This window comes from Centroberyx gerrardi, chromosome 3 (genome assembly GCF_048128805.1).
Source record: "Centroberyx gerrardi isolate f3 chromosome 3, fCenGer3.hap1.cur.20231027, whole genome shotgun sequence".
NCBI classification, from domain to species: Eukaryota; Metazoa; Chordata; class Actinopteri; order Beryciformes; family Berycidae; genus Centroberyx; species Centroberyx gerrardi.
The window spans coordinates 24,071,307-24,092,119 of NC_135999.1; the positions used below are offsets into that span (position 1 = coordinate 24,071,307).

General features: G+C 40.7%; 1 protein-coding gene across 1 annotated transcript in view; it reads left to right on the forward strand.

The window, feature by feature from the left end:
• Nucleotides 1–20,813, forward strand: part of kcnq5b (potassium voltage-gated channel, KQT-like subfamily, member 5b) — a 107,513-nt gene that overhangs the window by 77,093 nt on the left and 9,607 nt on the right. The window contains exons 2-8 of the mRNA XM_071921089.2: nucleotides 2,102–2,192; nucleotides 5,673–5,799; nucleotides 12,464–12,639; nucleotides 15,050–15,175; nucleotides 16,157–16,267; nucleotides 16,901–16,996; nucleotides 17,831–17,919. Coding sequence (XP_071777190.1) covers nucleotides 2,102–2,192; nucleotides 5,673–5,799; nucleotides 12,464–12,639; nucleotides 15,050–15,175; nucleotides 16,157–16,267; nucleotides 16,901–16,996; nucleotides 17,831–17,919 — 816 coding nt within the window. The remainder of the gene's footprint in view (nucleotides 1–2,101; nucleotides 2,193–5,672; nucleotides 5,800–12,463; nucleotides 12,640–15,049; nucleotides 15,176–16,156; nucleotides 16,268–16,900; nucleotides 16,997–17,830; nucleotides 17,920–20,813) is intronic.

Genomic DNA, 20,813 nt, shown 5'->3' on the forward strand with positions numbered 1-20,813 from the left:
AACTTTTGATACTTAATGTGATCTTTCACTTTATGTTTTTAGTTTTTGCATAACCTTTTTGCCTGGCGATGTGAGCAGAGGGAGAACGTATGGGTCGAGACATTGAATAGAAGTAATGACATAACCATCCTCGGGGCTGTGGAAAATTCTGACCTCCATTTTGGCTCTGGATGTCAGAGGGGGCTCGACCGGGGTCATGCCGGCACAGTCGTGGGCAGGCTGTGGGACTGTGACCCACGCAGCACACCCACCATTTTCACACAGGCGCCATTCAAAGGCTGGAAGTCATCCTGATGGCCCCCTCTCTTTCGAGTTTTAAAGACTTCCTTTCATCTTTGTGATAATTCGGGGTCAGCGTATTGGCACCAAGAGGCCCATAGCAAATAGTCCCCAGTCTCTGCTTCCATACAGCTGTGGAGAGAGAAGAGAGTGGAAAGGGGAGAAATGCGTTATGGGCGGGGTTTATTGACACTAGTGACAGTTTTGCAAGCAGAAATGGATTTTATTGTATTTTTTTTCTATTTTTTCAAGATCCTTTTAAAAAATTCCAAATGCCAGTTGCAGCCAATTCATGGTCATGCAGTCGACCAGCTGTAACAGTGTTTGGTGCGTGATGTTTGCAGGAAATTGTAAATATTAGAGCACCGGACAATCCAGATACAAAACACCAGAGGTGGAAAGTAACTAAGTACATTTACGCAAGTGCTGTACTTAAGTACAATTTTTAACATTTTGTGAGACTTTATACTTTTACTCCACTACATTTCTCTGACAGCTGTAGTTACTATAGTTACTCTGCTGAATAAGGTTTTACATGCAAAACATACAATAAGCTCATAAAATATGTTGCATTGTTAGACTTTAAACTATCCAGCAGTATACACATCAATAATTTAACTATGGAAGGAACAATTCTTCAGAATGAGTACTTTTTCTTATGATAGTTCAGCTCATTTTACTGCTAATACCAAACAATCCATACAAAACCATACAAAAATAAATTTTTGAAGACATAACTTTTACTTTTACTGAAGTATTTTTCCTTTAAGGATTTGAGTACTTTTTCCACCACTGCAAGCTAACTCCCCTTTTGTCATGGTTAATGTTGATCTTCACAAATTGAGAGGCCTAAAGGTTAGACAAGCAAGCTCATGACCAAAAGGTCTCCAGTTTGAATGTGAATAGTGAATATAATGTAGCTGTACGACATGAAGCAGGGCCTCCGCTGAAAAAGGGCATGTGTTCTCAACAAGACTTCTCCCTGGATAAAGGTTAAAAAGAAAATGAAAATACAAACCGTAGACCAGCCTTTCTCCTCCTGCAGGCTTTAACGGAGATCTGAGATGATGAAACACAGATGTGCTCTCACCGTTTAGTATGAAGAGCCACCATAACTCTAAACCCCATGGTCATATTTCAGACAATGATGCGTTTCTGGAAGATTTATGTGATGGAAAAATAAAGCATGTTACGGTTATGAAGATGGAAGGTTATGGTTTCTTGGCTGAGGGAGCAACAGTCAAAGTGTGGAAATGGTCGGATGTTGCTTGTTGTCCAATAGCCACAGTTTCACTGCTTGTTTCTTGCAAATCATGTAGCACAAACAAGCATGAATAACTTGATATCTCAGGAAATAGAATAATGACGGTTCAGTCGTATCGCAGGGAGGAAATAAGTTTTGCGATTGAGCTGCCAGGTTGTTCTTCTGCTGCTCTGTCGTCTGCGCCAGAGGGGTTCAAACAGTATTTCCAAATAATTTTCATTGTTTGTTTGAACTTACTTGGACCACCAACTGGGTGGGATTTGTCACATAGGAAAAGTTTAGACAATCTGAGAGTCACTTTAGTATACTGTACTTTTCTATGATCAAGAACATATTTGTGACCCACGTTTACCTTTGATTCAGTAAGAAGGATGGGAGTCAAACGGTATTGGGGGGAGACAGAGAGAAAAGAGAGACATCTTTTGGGAGTTTTAGATTTGGGATTTGATCTGCAGGTCAGTGTGGTGGTTTCAGACCATTAATGGCATCCTGTTTGATTCCGGTCTCTTCTGTGCATGTATTTATGGTTCTCTCCTTTCTTTTGTTGTGTTTTTTTAGGTTCGTCCTGGTCTTCAGCTGCTTGGTCCTTTCTGTGTTCTCAACCATTCCGGCTCATCAGGACTTCTCTTCCTACTGTCTGCTCATCCTGGTAAGAAACTGGACAATATCTATCAGCCAAACAAATAAATCCATCAAACACAACCATTGTAGGGCCTCAGGAATATTAGAATATTAATGTTAGATCTTTTTTTTTTATTTTTAATGCACCATCGGGTTATTCTTCACACTATTTTGTTCGTCACACAATCTAGCTTGTGATTATTTCCAATCATTGTAACAATGACCTAGTGTGTGCTTAAACATACATTTTATTTTATTGAGTTGATGAGATGAAAAACACTTTTTCGCTGTCATTTCAGTACGATACGATACAATACGATTTGATATGATACGATTCGGTACAATTAGATTTTTTATATGATAGAACTTTATTTGCACCATTGGGGAAGTTCCTTTCAGGGTAATTCAGAGGTGCACACACAACATAGACATACACACCCTTAAGTGATAATTTTGTTGGTCTCAAATGCATGTAATGAAACTGAAAGAAGAGAACTCGTAGAAAACCACGACAAATTATATTGTAATAACACTAGAATAATAGTAAAGACATCAAAACTATGAAATAACACAAATTAATTATACAGTGACCAAAAAAGTGTTAAACAAATCCAAACTATCTTATATTTTAGACTCTTTAAAGTAGCCTTGATGGAAAGGCAAAGGCTTTGGAAAGAAATTCATACATAGGCGTCAACTTCACTATTTATATTTGTCTAAGAAACAAATTTCAAGCATTTAAGCATAAGCCTTTAGATCAAAATGGCTTTTAGATAATGAAAAACAATATATTCAACCAGGTGTGTCCAGACTTTTGACTGGTACTGTACTTTAACCAGCGGCCTTACAGTAAAGTCAACAGGGGTCTGAAGTCACACTGGGTCAGATTCTGCTGGTCGGCTGCTGAACTTAGAGTTTATTGTGTTTATTAATGAGGCTGACAAACTCCTATTCAGTTGTTGACAGATCACATTCCAGACCGGAGGATCCTACACCACCGCTCCTCTGGCAGTTTGGACACACTTCACACAGACCGTGGCACACTGCCAAACATAGCACAGTACATTTGAAATAGGATGCCTACATGGCTTAGCATTGCTTAACTCAAGAGTACACTGAGATTTTTTGGAAATAAAAGAGAAAAATGCCAGTTTTAAAGAATAAGGTGGCACATGTAAAAATGCAGACTTAGAATTTAAGTTGCGATAATTGCGATTCATTTAATGCCACAACAGTTTTGAAGAGATGTACAGTACGAGGTTTATGAAGATGAGTCACTTTATAATAAATGAATGTACGTCTAAATGCAATGTAAAGTCATGGATTGGTTAAGTGCTGTTGATGAAGCTTTGTCACAAAGTGCTTTACAGAACAACAAAGAACATAACAAATATAACACAACAACAAGAGAGAATTAAACAAATCACAAGAATAAGATATAAGGCCAAAGTTGTTTGATGTGTGTGTGTCTGTCTGTTTGTCTGTAAAGCCATGAGAGCGGTTTGGGGCAGGACCACAGGACAAAGGAATAAATAGCAGACTTGCAGTAGCAAGTGTAACGGGTCGTGTCTTTCTGTGGACTTATGGTGGATGTGTCCCCTTATGTTTATGGTGCAGGAAGGACGGCGCGGCCACACAGGACTTGCTCTCACTCTGGTTCTCTCTTTATTCTGGTACAAAAATCAGCAACACACACAATCGTCATCAACGGTGTGTTATGCAACTGCAAGCATTAAGATCTCCAGCTTGGAAGTATTTTCTTTTTTTACAAAAGACTAATATAAAATACATTTTTCTATACATTCTAGTATAAACCAAACATGTGATCATATAGTGGTAATATTATGTATGATTTTCTATAGAGCACCTAAACAATAAGAGCTATTTTCTTTTACATTCACAATAAAAATCCTAAAACATTCTAAATAAACATTTTGTCCATAGACAACAAATGGAACATCATTCTGAGTCCTATATAGTGCAACATGTTATTGCTGTTGTACAAAAACCTCGTATCAATATTTTAGGAATTAAGAAAAATAAGTTTACTTTTATACTGTTGACCATATACTTCTAAAATTCTACAATGGGCTATAAATGGGATATGAAACACTATTAGCCCATGAAAGACAACAAAAGCCTTCATTTCACACAAAACACAGTAAATCCTAAAGCTGGAATTACGAGGTTTTCATGCAACAACAATATGTGAAACCCACATTTAACAAAGCCTACCTGGTACAAAAATCAGCAACACACACACAATCGTCATCAACGGTGTGTTATGCAACTGCAAGCATTAAGATCTGTATAACAAAGAGTAGAAAAATTAATCTAAAATAATTACTAAACATTACGGCCGGGAGCAAGCCAGCAAGTGCATGGCTAGCTAACTAGCATTAGCTCAACATGCAACCAAAAGTGCTACTCGTGGATAAAGTTACCATTCTTGCACATAAATGTCTGTAACTTTCCAATTACATGCTAGTAGTGCTTACAGTCAAAATACATGCTACTGAAGGTTGCAAAAACAATTTTAAAGCATTAAACATAGAAATATTGGTTGCAACATTGCTCACGTGTACCCACCTCCAGCTTGGAAGTATTTTCTTTGCTGAGGCACGTACGGTGCGCGAGAAGGAAGGAATCTATGCAGTTGCGCTTTTAACCCACCAGGTGGCTCTAAAACTACCGTATACATATGTAAGAGAAGCATATCAATTTTGTAGAAATTCATAATAGAGGTTATTTCTAACTCTGTTACACAAGACCACCAGATCAGTGGCCTAGTTGTTAAAGTGTGTCCTGATACTGGGAGGTTTACTGGCTGTAAATACTAGTAATGGCAAGAGGAGCTCAGAGCTCCTTCAGAAAGTAAGGCAAGGAAGAACTAGGAGTGGGCAAGTATGTTTCTCAGAAGAATCTGAAGTATGCCTCAAAATACGTTTCTCAAAGACCTCTGCTGAAGGTTTTTTGTACCATGGAGCATTTACCAGAAATGATGCTCCCACATCAGTAGCTACCATTTAAGAAGTTGTAAAAGACATTCTACAAGGCACTTTTAATGTTTTAGAAAAATACATATTTCCCATTATTACTCCTATTTGGCTTTTAGTCTTTAGGCCTTTTGATCCCACAGATGTTAGTGGGTGGCTAGCTAACATCGCACTAATTGCATAAGCATTATGATCTAATGGACTGCTGAATCAGTGCATGCATTAACAGACCCAGACCAACCTGTCAGCATATATTATCATCCAAGTCAGGATTAGATACAAACTCTCTATCATAGATTATAGTTTGTCAACCGGACATCCATTTTAATGACAAAGACCTTGCAGTAATGATACATAAATTGGACATGAATTTGTGATCTAAACTGACAAACTACTACTAAAATTAACAGCTTCGCAGAGAGAGTCTCATTAGTGCTGGCCATTAGCATCATTACACGCTGTCAAAAAAAGAAATATTGTTGTGGTCACTGACTTGTTTGACCTTCCTGCAGGAGTTTGTGATGATTGTGGTGTTTGGGTTGGAGTACATCATCCGAATCTGGTCCGCTGGGTGCTGCTGTCGCTACAGAGGATGGCAGGGACGCCTCCGCTTCGCCAGGAAGCCCTTCTGCGTCATAGGTGAGTTTTGTCACCTTAGCACTTGTCTCTGTATTTTGCATCATAATTCACCCATAAAAGTCATTTTTCCAACAGTGGGCAGGTTCCTCTCCAACACACAATGCATCACATTGTGTGTTGTTTGGATATTATGCTCAACAAATATGGACTTGAATTTGAAGCGCACCAACACATTTCCACCATTTTTAATGTCCACACTAAAAGCATGAGACGTCAGTACGTAAACAAAAGCACAATTAGTTAGGATTCAATGAATTATGAAGCAAGTAAACAATCTTTAAGCCTATTTGACCCTTCAGTTGCACTCTACTTGCGCTCTAGTTGCTCACAGTTGTCCTCTCAATGAATGGAATTTGATGTTAGACTTCAGAGGGCTACCATAGCACGCTATTGACCATAGTTTGCTAGTGTCATGTTCAGTTGTGGTTAAAGCTCATAACAGGAGAGAGCATTTGCGCAATGGGGTCTAAATTAACTGTCTATGATTTTTTCCACTGTTTAGACATGGATCTCTCTGCTCCATCTTGGACAGCACATCAGGGTGCTGGAGGGAGGAGAGCAGGGCTTAGTGGTCACGCAGGGTGCTGTGAACTCCCATCATCACACTTTGTAGCGGCTACTGTCATGCCAGCACTGAGGGAAAGTGAACAAAACAAGAGTCAAGCACAACAGGACAAAAAAAAAAATGGGGGAGGTGAAATTAGAGGGAGAGGGAGAAAGAGTTTGAGTGGGTGAAAGAGAGGCAGAGAAAAAGCAAGAGAGAAGATGGGATAAAGGGAGAAAATGAAGGAAAGAAAGAAAGTTGAATGATAAACAGACAGAACAGGTACAAATTCTGTAGAGTCACATGGAGAATTTGTGGTTTGGACAGATACACCTAATTAATTAGCAGTTTATTTGAATGTATTTCACTTCTCTGGCTCCATAGTTGATCAACTGCCTGAGTCTCTTCTATAGAGAATACAATAACATTATAGCTTATAGCATATTACATACATGGAAGCACTGTTTATGCAACAATGTGCTGTGTTATAAAATGTGTGATGTCTTATGTTCATATCGCCGTACATCACTGTACCGCAGCAGACCACACAAACAAATAGATGAAGAACCCAGAGGTCATTTCTCCCTCTGTGTGATGTCATCACAGTGGATTTGCATATGAGAGGAGTAATGGGAGTTATGTGAAAAATCACAGCTAAGATGTGAAGATTTATAATTAAATTTAAATTTTCACAACAGTCCAATTTCTGCTTCATTCCATTGATTAGATACTGCTCAATAAACAGACTTTATATGTAGAAAATGAGTTTCCCATAGCCTGATGAAGTTTGATATCGCCCAGGTATAGAAGAGGAAAGTGCCTCTTCCTGATTGACTGACCGATTTAAATTTGGCTCTTGAAAAACATGGTGCTATGGCAGACAGAGATACCGATGGTTATATAGTTATAAGATAAACTCTGATATGATTATTTAATGCTCCATTGACTGTTCATTTGTATCCTTGTCCCTCTGGGGGATCTTGGCTGAGCCCTTGTTGTCCATTTTCTTTTTGTCAGACTTAATTATTTTCCCCAATGGCCCTAAGCTGCTTACACAGCAAGCAGGTCTTCCTCAGACCCTGATCCTCTACCTATATTCTAACACCACACAGTTACACAATTTTTGTGTAATGGCAAAGGCATCAACAGGCATACTGTAAATAAGCGATGTTCATATAACGCTGTTTAATCCCATTTCTCTGGTAGAAAAGATATCCTTGGCTGAATTCAAAGGCATGCTTGGTAAAATTGCTACCAATCACACTGACAGGGGCTCTGCTGGAGAGGAAGCTGTCTTCAAGCTATGTCAGTCTCCTTTCTCAACTACTTGCTCTTCATTTTCTCACCCTTAACCCCCACTCTCCACCCGACCCCACCTTTACTGCCCCTCACTGCGTACAGTATTTATATTCAGTTTGTAGTTGTATAGTTTTCAGTGTCTCGCTGGCTGCGTTAACATGCACAGAGAATTACGTTCTACACCTGGTTACTTTAGTAATCTGGTTTTGGATCGACGCATCATGTAAACGTCATTACTCGGTTAGAATAACCTGGTCAAGCTTCATACTCTGGTTAAAAGAAACCCAGTTAAGATGCCTGTCTTACTCTGTTATTAAACAAGTTACTGTGACTTACTCCTCTCACTTTTGTGTTGTTTGCTTTGCCTCAGACTCCCACAGCATGGGTGACATTTTATTGTCAAAAAACAAAACTATACAAAAAAAAACAAAAAAACTACTACTATAACCAGTGGGACCATCATTTATTCCCCCTGTATTAGGAGCAACCTACTGCTCAGTCAAAAAGGGAGGGTGTAGCTGGCAGCTGCATTTTTTTTTAGTTTTTTTTTTTAATACTTTTTTTTGCTGGCGGACCGTTCTATCTGTGGGCGAGAAGCCACAGGTGGACAGGAATAGTCTGGAAATTGTTTATTCATGGCAACAGGGATCCTCAGTCTCAGGGTGTCAAAGGTGCATGTAAACAGCTTAACAAACAAACCTTAACTGGAGTACGGCCAAAAGCCGGGTTACTGTGTGCTCAAGTGTTGTGGATGGGTGTACAATTCTCCCCCATGCTGTTGCTGGCAAGAACCATAACTCTACAAAGCCACCACCACCTGGGTTAATTTGGCTTTGTGTGTGCATGTGTGTGTGTTTAAGTGTAGCTGCGTATGTGCGTGCGCGCATATACGTCCATATTTGTCTATGAGAGTCCAAGGGTGGCCAGAATTAACTCATAAATTAAACGGGACTGGAACCAATTTCACCCTAAGTGGCCTAAGCAGGTGATTTGTCCAGTGGAGTCATTTAAAGATCATTAGGACCAAATCCTTCAATATGGACACACTCTCTGGGGACTCAGAACCAAACACACAAACCGCTGACAACTTGGATGGATGACTCCCACCGCACAGTTCTCATGAGTCAAATGGGGTTGGTCTGCAGGAAGTGTGTTAGTAAATGTCCTGGAATGCTGTGTGCCTGAGGATGGAGTGTAATATCATGTAATCTCCCTAATATGTTTGGCTGATTTCCCTGTTGGGTGCATTTGTCTGGGGCTGTGTGTGGAGGTCAGAGCACTTCATGCTGCATATGAAGGGTTTCATTCCCAAATCCTATATATCCATTTTGGAAAGAAAATAATCGGTCAATATCTCTAAAATATAGAAAAGAAATTATCATATTTTGGTTTGATTTTGTGCTATTGATCATTTTGTAAGAATAGGTGTCACTTTTTTTTCAAATGGTGAATATCTCAGTTTGGAATGAAACTCTTCATAGAAATGATAGTACTGTATGTCAAGTGGCAACTTGGGAAATCATTGCAGTACCTGCACCGCAAATCCATCGATTTGGGTGTTTGAGAGATTAGGGGGCTGGGCGGTTGCTAGTTAGCTGGGTTCCTGAAGATTACTTTTTTTTCTGTTCATCTCACCACCTACATCAGTCTTTTTGTGAATCAGAGATTTGAGCAGATTGAGGTGGTGATGATGCATATTGTTCAGTTGTTAAAAGAAAATTCCCTTCAGTGCATTTTGTCACCACAAATCCTCTTTGATACGTGAATTGAAGTCACTGGTGCAAAGTAAAATGTCTGTTAACTGTGAAAAATATTAATTTTAATAGTCCTGTTTGTTGTTTTACACGCACGCCATGCACACACACACACGCACATGCACATGCACACATACACTCTGCCCTTTGGGATCTGTAGAGCCAAGTCTGTGACCCAGAGGTTTAGCAAACCAACCAGAAGATTGTCATCATAGGTCGATTTCCAACTTATTACATTACTTCCCTCCTAAATCACTGTACAAAAATAAGACGGGAAATCTCTCTTCTACATATCTGCGGTATACCAGACCAATGCACTGTATTCTGTTATTGCAGAAAAAAAAACATCATCTTTACTTACCTTAAACTGAAGGTTTACTTTGTAGGTAGAGCGAGTTTCACGACGCTAGTGCTCATGAACTAATTCAAAACCTTAAAATTAAAAAAATTATGTGTGATTGTCAATCTGAAAGTAAGCCTGTGTTTTTTCTAGTTTTTTGAAGATACAAGGTTTTCATGTTAGGTGGAATGCTCGGCAGTACAGTTAAGAGAGAGGGTGGGAGAGTTGGGACGGAGCCACGGTTTGCAGCTGGCTGTGGGACAGAATCACTGCTGCTTCTGCTGCTGCTGCTGCTAACGCCATGCCAAAGCCTGTCACCTCTCCAGCTTCTACATATGCGGGTCTCCGTCCGTCTGCAGAACAGGAACAAGAACGTCAACTCACTGGCAGACAAAGAGAAAACACACACGTGAACACTACAATCGGGCGCACCGTAGGAGAACACACACACGTACAGACTCACACAAAACCAGCCCAAATAAAACCACATAGTCACACACATCAGAGAATCACACTAATGCATGGACAACCATGCTCAGAAACACCGACACCCACCCACACACACACAAACTCATACGTTTATATGCAGAAATGTGGTTCAGCATGCACACACACACATACACACACACACCTCAGAATGGAAGTGATTGGGCAATAAACCATATAACATTAGAAATGCCAAACCACCATCAATCATCTGCTGTTTTGAATTTTAGAATTGAGATATCTCAGCTTTCAAAATGTCTCTACATGATGTTTTTTAGACTCACTTTCTGTAAAAACCATTAAATCATGGAGGAAAATAGTAGTTATTATTATATTTATCCACTTCAATTGACAGCTTGTTGGCTTCCTCGTCAAAATCTGTTTAGTACTAATTTAATTTTTCTATTGTTAATTACATGGATACACTACCACTGTTAGGCAGATGAAGACACCAGATGCAGGTTAATATCCACAACCGTACACACTCATAATCAGATACATCCACACACTTATGCACACATACACCCACACACACACACACTCACATCCATCCATCTGTCATTCACTTCCCTGACGTTTCTGTTCTGCAGCTTCAAAGCGAGCCCCGCTGCAGCTCTGTGGGCGCCCTGGGGCCTCTCATCCCCTGGGTGTCATTAATGTATTTTTCATGGTGCTGCTGCCTTTTTCGCCACTCCCTCACCCCACCACAGGTCAACTGGTCCATGATTTATAAGGCATGAGAGATCAGCCACACCTTGGTCAGCACTTTCTCCTCAAAGCCGGGTTCGACGGAAGGACAGGAGCGGGCGGGATGACAGACTCCAATAATGAGAATTATATAAAAAAGGGGAAAAACTCTCGAACAACGAAATGAAATAATATTACTTCAGGGTAGAGTTTCACATGGCGTGTCTTTGAAATGGAAGATCCGTTCAAGAAAAGAGCGAAGGGGAAAGAGGAAAAAAAATGTTATTTCTTGTGTTATAGAAGCTCGATACTTCGGTTGTTTGTGTTCTTTGAGGGTTTGATGTTTTTCTTTTGCTAAATGTGGTTTCTGTGTGAACTTCCCCTGTTCAGAGTAAAATGTTTGTGTGTAAGTGTGTGTGTGTGTGTGTGTGTGTGTGTCTGTCTGCCCGTCTGTTCTTCTGTGCTGATGTTTGTGTATCTGTGTGTCACAATTTGTGGCACTCGTGTATGCACATAATACAGCATGTCTGCCCTTTAACTCCTTATGGAAAATTGAAAAGAAAGAAACCCTTAGACCATTTCTGGAGTAATTTCAGATACATCCTGCATTCTTCATGGAACAGTGCTTTGGCCAATTACTTCTTCCATGCTGTCCTGTCTGTGTCTGTATGGCAGATTGATGCGGTAGGTTTTCTCTATCTATATATATATAGAGAGAGAAAGAGTATACATTATTCTATTGTTGATGCCCTTGGCAGATAATGTCAGCTCCGGTATTATGGAGCCTTTGTTGGAATAATTGGCCACTGTACAGGGTGAGAGCAAGGTGGCAAGTGTGAGTTGCTGTTAATGCAACAACATGATTGTTTACAATACAGACATCGAGCCGATCCCAGATATTCTGACCCCAAGGCTTGGATGAGCTATCAAGCCTGTCTGTTTTGAAGGCCAATTTCACATAAAGATCAATATTAATAAGTTATACTTGCCTTGAGGTTGTAGATTGAAGTCGTCAGTTCAAATTCATTTCTCTTAAGTTTTGTTTAAATGTCTAGAACCATATGTGAATAATCATGTATAACCCTGTATATAACCTTATCTCGGTTATATTCATAGTCTTAAAATCAATAACCATTCAAGTCCATGTTCAGTTTTAGTGAATACTTACATGACAATAGCGAACAGACTGAATTGCATGAGTGTTCACATGAAGAATGCAAGAAACCTGATGAAAACATGAACAACATGAACAAGAAGACATGAAAATGGATTGTGTGGAGGGAAAGCGCGTGATAGATGCTACATGAAGAGAGCATTAAGACTTGTTTTCCAAGATGATTTTTGATATGAAAGCAAGTCTCATTATAGAGCATTAGTTATTAACTATCTTAACACCTTTATTATATAAAACTAACATTTCTGAAGATATGATCAGCTATATTTTTCTAGGGCTGAGTCATGAATTTCAGGTAATAGCCTGCATTTTTCTCAAAATGGATATATAGCAGTTTGGAATGAAACTGTTTTTGTGTGTGTTTCCTCTGTGCCCTGCAGACATCATAGTGCTGATAGCGTCGGTGGCGGTGGTGTCGGCGGGCAGCCAGGGCAACATCTTCGCCACCTCGGTCCTGCGGAGCCTGCGCTTCCTGCAGATCCTACGCATGGTGCGCATGGACCGGAGAGGAGGCACCTGGAAGCTGCTGGGCTCTGTGGTCTACGCACACAGCAAGGTGGGCGGAGGGGAGGGGGTGCATGCGTAATACTAATACTAATTTGATTCTTTACTGATCCTCGTAGGGGACAGACTGCATGGTACATGATGCTTCATGCACAAAGGGATTTATTTCTGTGTTTATTTCTTGCAAATTATTTTCTGCAAATCAGTTGTTACTCTTTCTGGGGTCCGCACAAAAAAACACAACCACACATCTTATCTGAAAAGACATGTTACATAAATCAGAGTACGCAAGTTCACACACACATACACACACACACACACACACCAATTTCTGACTAATACCCAGCCCTAGCTCTCACCATTTCTTTAAAAACACACACAAACACACACAGACACACACTCATATATACTGTATATATGCAGTACACTATGCACTAGAGATGGGTATGGAAAAATGATACACATTGGACTTTTCGCACCAGTATTGATTTTAAGGTATAGAAATGCATCAAAAAGCCTCATGTTGGATTCTTACATTGAGAACTCATGTTTTTCTTTTATTTATGGGTATCTGTGGGGAAGAAAATCAATTGAGCCTTGTCAGATTCAATGAAGAAAGGCAGTTGTGTGCTAATGTTCTACCATGTTTCTTTCATTCAACATTGGAAAAAAAAAAGTTTTAAAACAGGTATTGAATTTAAAGTAAAGTATTTGAAGTGTATAGAAATGTCCAACACTACCCAGCGCCTGCTCCTTTGTGACTTATTCTACTGAGGTATTTCTTGTCTTTCTTGCCTAAAGTGATTCTCCTCTCTCTGCGCTCCACTTTGAACTACCCACACAAATCTACCAACTTCTTTTCACTCGTATCTAAGATCAATATGACCCCCATAAATGATGCAGAAGCCAGGTGTAGCGCTCTGACTCACATACAGCTCTCTACTTTTTTGTGCGGTCAGAGTCCTTTTGCAGTTAGAGAGAGAGAGAGAAAAACTTTCTTGCTATTGCTCTGTTACTGCACGTCCGGCTGATGTCTTTCTTTCCACTTCCATCATAACTGTACTGTCAGGCCGCATAATCCTGATAAAACATCTCACTCTAAACGAAAAGGTCAAATAGATGTGTGTGTGTGTGTGTGTGTGTGCGTGTGTGTGTGCGTGTGTGTGCATCTCTGTCCTTGTGCATATATTTGTGTGCATGTTTAAAGTGCATCTGTGGGCTTAAAGCTATTTTCAACTTTAGTCTTCCTTGGCCTGTGCATGTGCTATTGCCTTCCTCTGGCACTCTTTTAATCTTACAGTAGGTATTATTGGCATGGTATTAAAGCTGTGTCTGTGTGTGTGTGTGTGTGTGTGTGTGTGTGTGTGTTGGGGGGGGGTACAAGGGGAATCATATTCATGTTACACACTTAATCCCCTCAGAGCTGGACAAATTCATGGATGAGGCCATGTAGAGGGGAGAGTGTTACTGCCGCCGCTCTGTTGGGTCATGTTCAAGACAGTAGGACGAGAACCAATAAGGGGCTTAAGTCCGTTTATTTTATACTGTGAGATACTGTGTATTGTGGTATTAACTGTACTAACAGGACTATCTCTCTAATATTGCGTTTCACACCCTGTTGTACAATCAGTGTCTCACATAGAATCCCTTTCTTAACCCCTTGCACCCTGACTTTCCCCTTAAATATCCCCTTATTAAGTAGCTTCAAAGTTAGAAAAATCATTTTTTTCACATACATATTCCATATCTGTTCATTTTGCCGCTTCATTGAAGCAATAGCACGCTTATATTGGGTGAAATATTCAAACCCGAGACACCATTTTCTTATGGCTGTACCATTACATCTAATGGAAAAAAAATCCTTGGGATCATGACTAAAATAATGATAAAGTTATGTGAGTTTGAACAAAGCTTGGCTGTGCAACATGCGTTTGTAGGGTGGAAGAGGTCAACCTGCCTTCTCTCCTATCTATCTCCTATCTCCTCTACATGTAGTGTGGGACCAGAGATTTCTGTCTGGGACCAGAGTTTTCTGTTGAGCCTGCTGGATGTGGCATTCACTAAAAAATCTGTCATGGGAGGTGTCCACTTGATAACCTCAATGACATACTGTACCTGCTCTCGTGCACACCGCCTTTCCTGTAACAACTAAGCTGGTTTTCTATTGAAAGCTCACTGTACTTTAAAAGCACAAGCGATAGCTGCATCAGATCCTGTGCGTTGGTAAATGATTGAAGTGGATTTAATAGATTAATTCAATAAAGGCTCATACCTTTGTCCTTGTCTCACCTGCTCAGTCTATTTCATAGAAAGTGCAGGCGGTACTAATGTTTTATACTCTAAAGTGCATAGAAAAGCCGATTTAGGTTGACTGACAGCGAAGGGGGCTCATATGCCAAAGTGTTTTATGCATTACCAAGATTCTCCTTTTTCCATGATGACACTTTGACCTCTGCCTGCAGGAGCTGGTGACCGCCTGGTACATTGGCTTCCTGGTTCTCATCTTCTCCTCATTCCTCGTCTACCTTGTGGAGAACAAGTTCAACAAGGAGTTCGCTACCTACGCTGATGCCTTGTGGTGGGGCACGGTGAGTTTTGACAGCTAACTATATCTGTAACTCAAAATGTTGAAATGTTGGCCTCAGCAACAGCTTCCAGACGAGTTTTCATTCCCATCGCTCCACCTCTAGTATCAATAGCTATCTGTCGAATGTTCCTTGAATTGATTTTTCTCCTACCTCGGCCGAATGACACAGTCTGTGCTTGGCTTGGTTTCCTGGGCAACAGGAGAACTTATACCTCTGTGCAGTGAACTGTGATTTTTACCTCATGTGTCTGTGCTTGGTATCGTTATCTCCTCATATAAACGTGTCCCAAAGCAGATGCTTGAAAATTGGTGTCCTTGCAAGCTTTTCCCTCCGCTCCTGTTTGTGGTCGCCTCGGCGCTTTGACAGCTTCTCTATAAATGTTAGCCCTGCATGGCTCCATTAACCACCATTTTCATACCAGCTCAAAAAATCATAATGGTGCCAAATGGCTTCAGCCGTCTTTGTCATGCACGGCAGTCAGAGCCTGAATGAGAGATAGTCCAGAGTGAGCAGTCTCCTAAACAGATAGGGAATTAAATATGATCTCATGTCCTTTCCCCAGTCCATTATGTAGATAGATAGATAGATAGATAGATAGACAGACAGACAGACAGACAGACAGACAGACAGACAGACAGACAGATATTGAGAGACTATATTGAAAGCAAGCTAAAGTAGGGCAGTGTTTTGCAAGGAGTGCCGATTCCTATTCGCAGCCAAGTAGGTGTATTTACTCCTGTAATTTTGTGGTGAATACACAGCATTAAATCTTCATTTTGAGGCTTTTGCTGAATAGCTCTAAATTGTTGCATTTTGATGTTGGAAGTCTCATCACCATGTATCATTATTTTAATTAACTCTCTTTCCACTTCTTTCTGGCATCATCTGTAGGCTCCAGATGTCATCAGGACATTTAGTTTCTTGTTTAATGGTTCCAGTCAGAGATGTGATGTTGTCAAAATGCGCATTGTGTCTCCACAGATCACCTTGACAACCATTGGCTACGGGGACAAGACACCAAAGACGTGGACGGGGCGTATGCTGTCCGCAGGGTTCGCCCTCCTGGGCATCTCTTTCTTTGCCTTGCCAGCAGTAAGTCAGAATTATTCACCTCATCTCATGTCTTTGTCTTCGCTTCTCAGTGAGCAGGCAGATTTCTAGATGCCCCTCTGTCAGATCAATTTCTGAAGCAGTAATTGGTGTTAATGAAGTGCAGCCAGATCATTTACGCAGCAGGGCTGGTGTCAATTCATTTGAATTTTTTGTCTGAAATTCTGTTGCAATGCTGCGAGTTTGAATTGAATTTTAATTTGGTATTCCTACAGGAAGTATTTAAGGAATCAGAATTCAATTAAATTTTCAATTTTTTTTCTTCCACTTTTAATTTTAATGTATAATGTGTAAGGATATTCTGATGAGTCCATTAAATCTGGAAAATCATGGAAATTGAATCAACTCTTTAGAATATCTTTGTACATTAAAAGCCTGAAGTGGAAGAAAAGGTAAATGCAAGTGCATTTGAATTTCAAATTCCAAACCAAATTCAATTAATTAAATTGATTAAATGTACAAATGCAGAATTGACCCCAGTCATGTTTCACGCAGCCATGTTGGGACATTCTTGACAGTGTAGTATTTCCTTTCTCAACACCTTAGTGAAACATGACAGTCATGGCAACAAATACAATTGCACTCCCAGTATTTACTCCTATTGCCCTCCCCCAGGGTATTCTGGGCTCAGGCTTCGCCCTGAAGGTCCAGGAGCAGCACAGACAGAAGCACTTTGAGAAGAGGAGAAACCCGGCCGCCTGCCTCATCCAGGTAAAGCACACAGCCGGCTCTCTTTCTTTTTCTCTGACACAAGAAACTCAACATAACTGTCTGTGGGCTGGAAAACAAACACATAGTATTAGATAATTGGTGATGCGTGAAATGTATTTCTTCAAGTTGAGTATTCGTTGTTGCTGTTCTTGTTTCCAACACAATGCGCTGCAATGTCGAGGTGAACTGTACACAATCGGTGATGAAATGTGATTCAATTCCCTAAACGATTTTATCATTCTCCAGTTTCTCTTTTCCTTCCATGGACTCTCCAAAACCCTGAAACTACCCAATAAAAACAACATAGCATGTAGCTTCACTTTCTCCAGCCCTGTGCCCCCATCCCTCCACTTTTCATTACTCTTTCTGCTCTCTGCGAGGTTTCTAGACTCTCCCTTATTTTAGCCCAGAAGTACCAGTTTGGCAAATCCATTCTTGCCATTCCCCTCCTTCCCGCCTCACACATTCCTTCTTTTTCATCCCGACCTTCACACATTCCTTTTTTTTTTTCATCCTGAATTTTAGTGGTGCTGACCTCACCTTGTCTTCCTCATATATTTCTCCATATGCTGTCTCGCCTCCTTTTCATCCTCGACTCTCTCTCACACCTACTTCCTCCCCTGTCTTCCTCCTCCCACATGCTTCACCTCTTTCTTCCTCTTCGCCTTCCTCTGTCCTTCTGTTTTTCCCTCTCTTTCCCCCGCTGTTCTTCCCTCTTCTCTCCCATCTCTTCTGTTCCTATCTCCCCCTGTCCTGACTTCTCTCCACCTCCTCTCTTCTCCTCTTCACCTCCTCCTCCTCCTCTCCATCCTGTCCGTCCCCATGTTGTCCCAGGCTGCGTGGCGTTATTACTCCACGGACAGCACCAGGCCCTACCTGGATGCCACCTGGCGGCACTATGAGAGCCTCCTGCCCTCCCACAGGCATGTATCCATGCCTGACCTCCGCCCAGCCACAGACGTGTGACACACCTGTTGTTTTGTTTTCACTAATCAGCTTTTTTTTTGTTTCATTTGTTTTCTTTTCTTTGCTCCCCCCTCCTCCTCCTCCTCCTCCCCCTCCTCCTCCTCCTCCTCCTTCTCACTCCCTCCTTGGCCTTGTTCTTTTGTTGTCTTCAAATTGTTTTTCCTTTCTATCTATCTTTTATTTGGTCTCCTCTTTGTACTTTTGTTTTGTTTTTCTTCTTCCTGGTTTTGTGTATTCTGCATGCAGTGTGTTTGGCGTAGTTATGCGGCTGATGAGAACTCGGTTTCCATTGCTACCTGGAAGCCTCACTTGAAGGCGTTGCATACCTGCAGCCCTACAAAGTAGGTACAACTATGGCAGCTGGTGTCTGTATTTGGTGTCTGTGCCACTCAGGCAATCTTTTCCCATACTTTTTCAATTATGTAGTTTTTGGGTTATTATATGTTGTATTGATTTTTGTATTTATTCAGCCTTTTTCGCTTTCTCTTGCTCTATCTCCTTGTTTAATTTATCTGCTTTGTTCTTTCTATTGAACATATAAATGTTTTGATTTTATAATTTTTCTTTTCTTATGAGAAAATGGTTCACAGCCATCCAAAAGACTAATATTTTCCAGGCTCCGTTGATCCAGACTTGCTTGCATTGACAAAAGCAGTTAAGCGCTGAGTGCTAAAACATCTCTAAACAGCCTCTAAACTTTTCACAATTTTTTGCTGCTATTCAGTAAATGAACATTCATATCCCTCCACAGTATTCACACTGGCTCAAGCTCCCTGCCTGACCAAAGTCTGTTGAGTGCTCAATGGGCCAGTGACTTGCACTGTCAATTTGAGAGACTGAGACAGCAATTTTAGCAATTATCCTCTGTGGCGCATTTATGACTGCAATCATGGCCTCAGTGAGCCAATCAAGGATTATTGAATTTGCAGCGCTTCTGTCTCGTTAAGTTGGGTCTCATTTAGAGATACGGCGCATATAATCTCTATTAGTGGCTTTGGCAATTGCCATATCTATACATACAGATATGGAGCCTGGAAATATTGGGAAAGCCATCTGCAAAGCATATACATTTAATAAAGACAGACATACAAAACTTAGCAACAGTCATGATAGTCATAATGTACAAAACACACACACTGACACACACATACACACAAACACACACACATACATACTATACTGATTAAGACACATTTGAACAAGTCCTATGTGTTGGTATCCTTGTGTCCCAGTCACTGCTTCCTCTTGTCGCAAGTGCTTCCCTAGTTTGCCTGGACAGTACTGCATTGTGCATGTTTTTGCCTCTGTAGTGAGCCTGGTATTTGTTAAAGTCTATCTCCCCTGGAATGCTTGTAATTTGTTGATGCACTCAGTGTAATGCTACCTTGAAATCCTCTGCATTTGGTAAAGGGAACAGTCGCTGACAATGCCTTCACCGCAATGTTGTGCTCTTCCTCTTATCATGCTGACTTTAGTAATGCAATGTCGATAGTTCAGTGAAGACTTGAATATTATGGAAGAATGTTTTCTAATGCATCCTCTTTTCTCTCCTTCTCACCTATCAACTCAAGGAAGGAGCAGGGAGAGTCGACCACAAGGTTTGTGCCTTTGTGTTGTTTCACTGAACATTGACACACTGCGTTACATTACGTTATAGTTTCATGATTTGGGGGAAGGTATGAAGCATTGTAAACCCCAAGCTCTCTGTTGCTTTCTTTCTGTGTGAACTGTACTGCCGCTGAGCGTGCAAAGTGAGGTCTGTGACCTCAACTGGAGGTGTTCAAGGCTGTGGGTAATGAAATGTAGGCCTGCTAATGGAGACTTTTACACAAGCGCTCGCTATGACTCACTGTTTTATCTGTCCTTTGGTGCTCCGGTCTATCTTTCTTTTTTATCTATATTTTATCTATATTTTTTATCTTTTACTTCCCTTTCCAAAAACACACACACACACACACACACACACACGCACACATACATGTGGGTGCACACATGCACACACACACATGCACATACAGAAGCAAGCATACACATGCACTCTTAGTGCTTTTAGTATATTTCTCTCCATTTTAACCGTCCCCTTGCCTCAGGTAGCCTTAAGAAAGGATGTTACTAAGGCACTCTCTCTCAGTATTAGAAATAATGGTGTGTGTGTGTGTTTATATTCCCAAATTTTATATCTATTTTAGTGCTCCTGAAAAAGAGATGACGGGGGGGCACTGACAGCTGAGTGATGTAATATGTTGTCTTCACAGTTATGCAACGCTAAGTGAATGTGTGGCAGCACAACCACCACCTGAGGGCAGTTGAAAAGTTTGTTTTTTTTCATGAATCTAGTGTCATATATGACGTTTTCCACTAAGAAATACGCCACATTGCAGAGGAATCCGAAGTAGTTGAAATGTCAATAGAACACCCAAATTGAGCAGGCCAAAATTTTGGAGAATTAGCTTTGCCTGCACACAGTCAAGGACAGAATTCATCCCACGCAATCTTAAGCATGTCTAAAGAACGAGGGAGTAGAGCTCCAGCCTCCACTTATTTGTTCACGGCCCCCCCACTCTATTTAAGGTCTCTACTGCAGAGCTGGAGGGGAGATAAAAAAGCCATCCAACAGTCCAACTGGAGCTGTCTTCCTTCAGCTAGATTAGTTTATTCATTTGCAAAGTGATATAACGCAGAAGTAAAGAGATAAAACATAATGATAAAACACAGACGTAAGAGAAAAAATTACAAATCTGTGCAGATGAGATAAAAAAAAACAACCCAAGGGTCTTTACCTTTATACCCACGGAGAACCCAGGAGTGTCTGTCTAAAGGTTACTGGCCTCTCACTGGTGACTCAAGCACT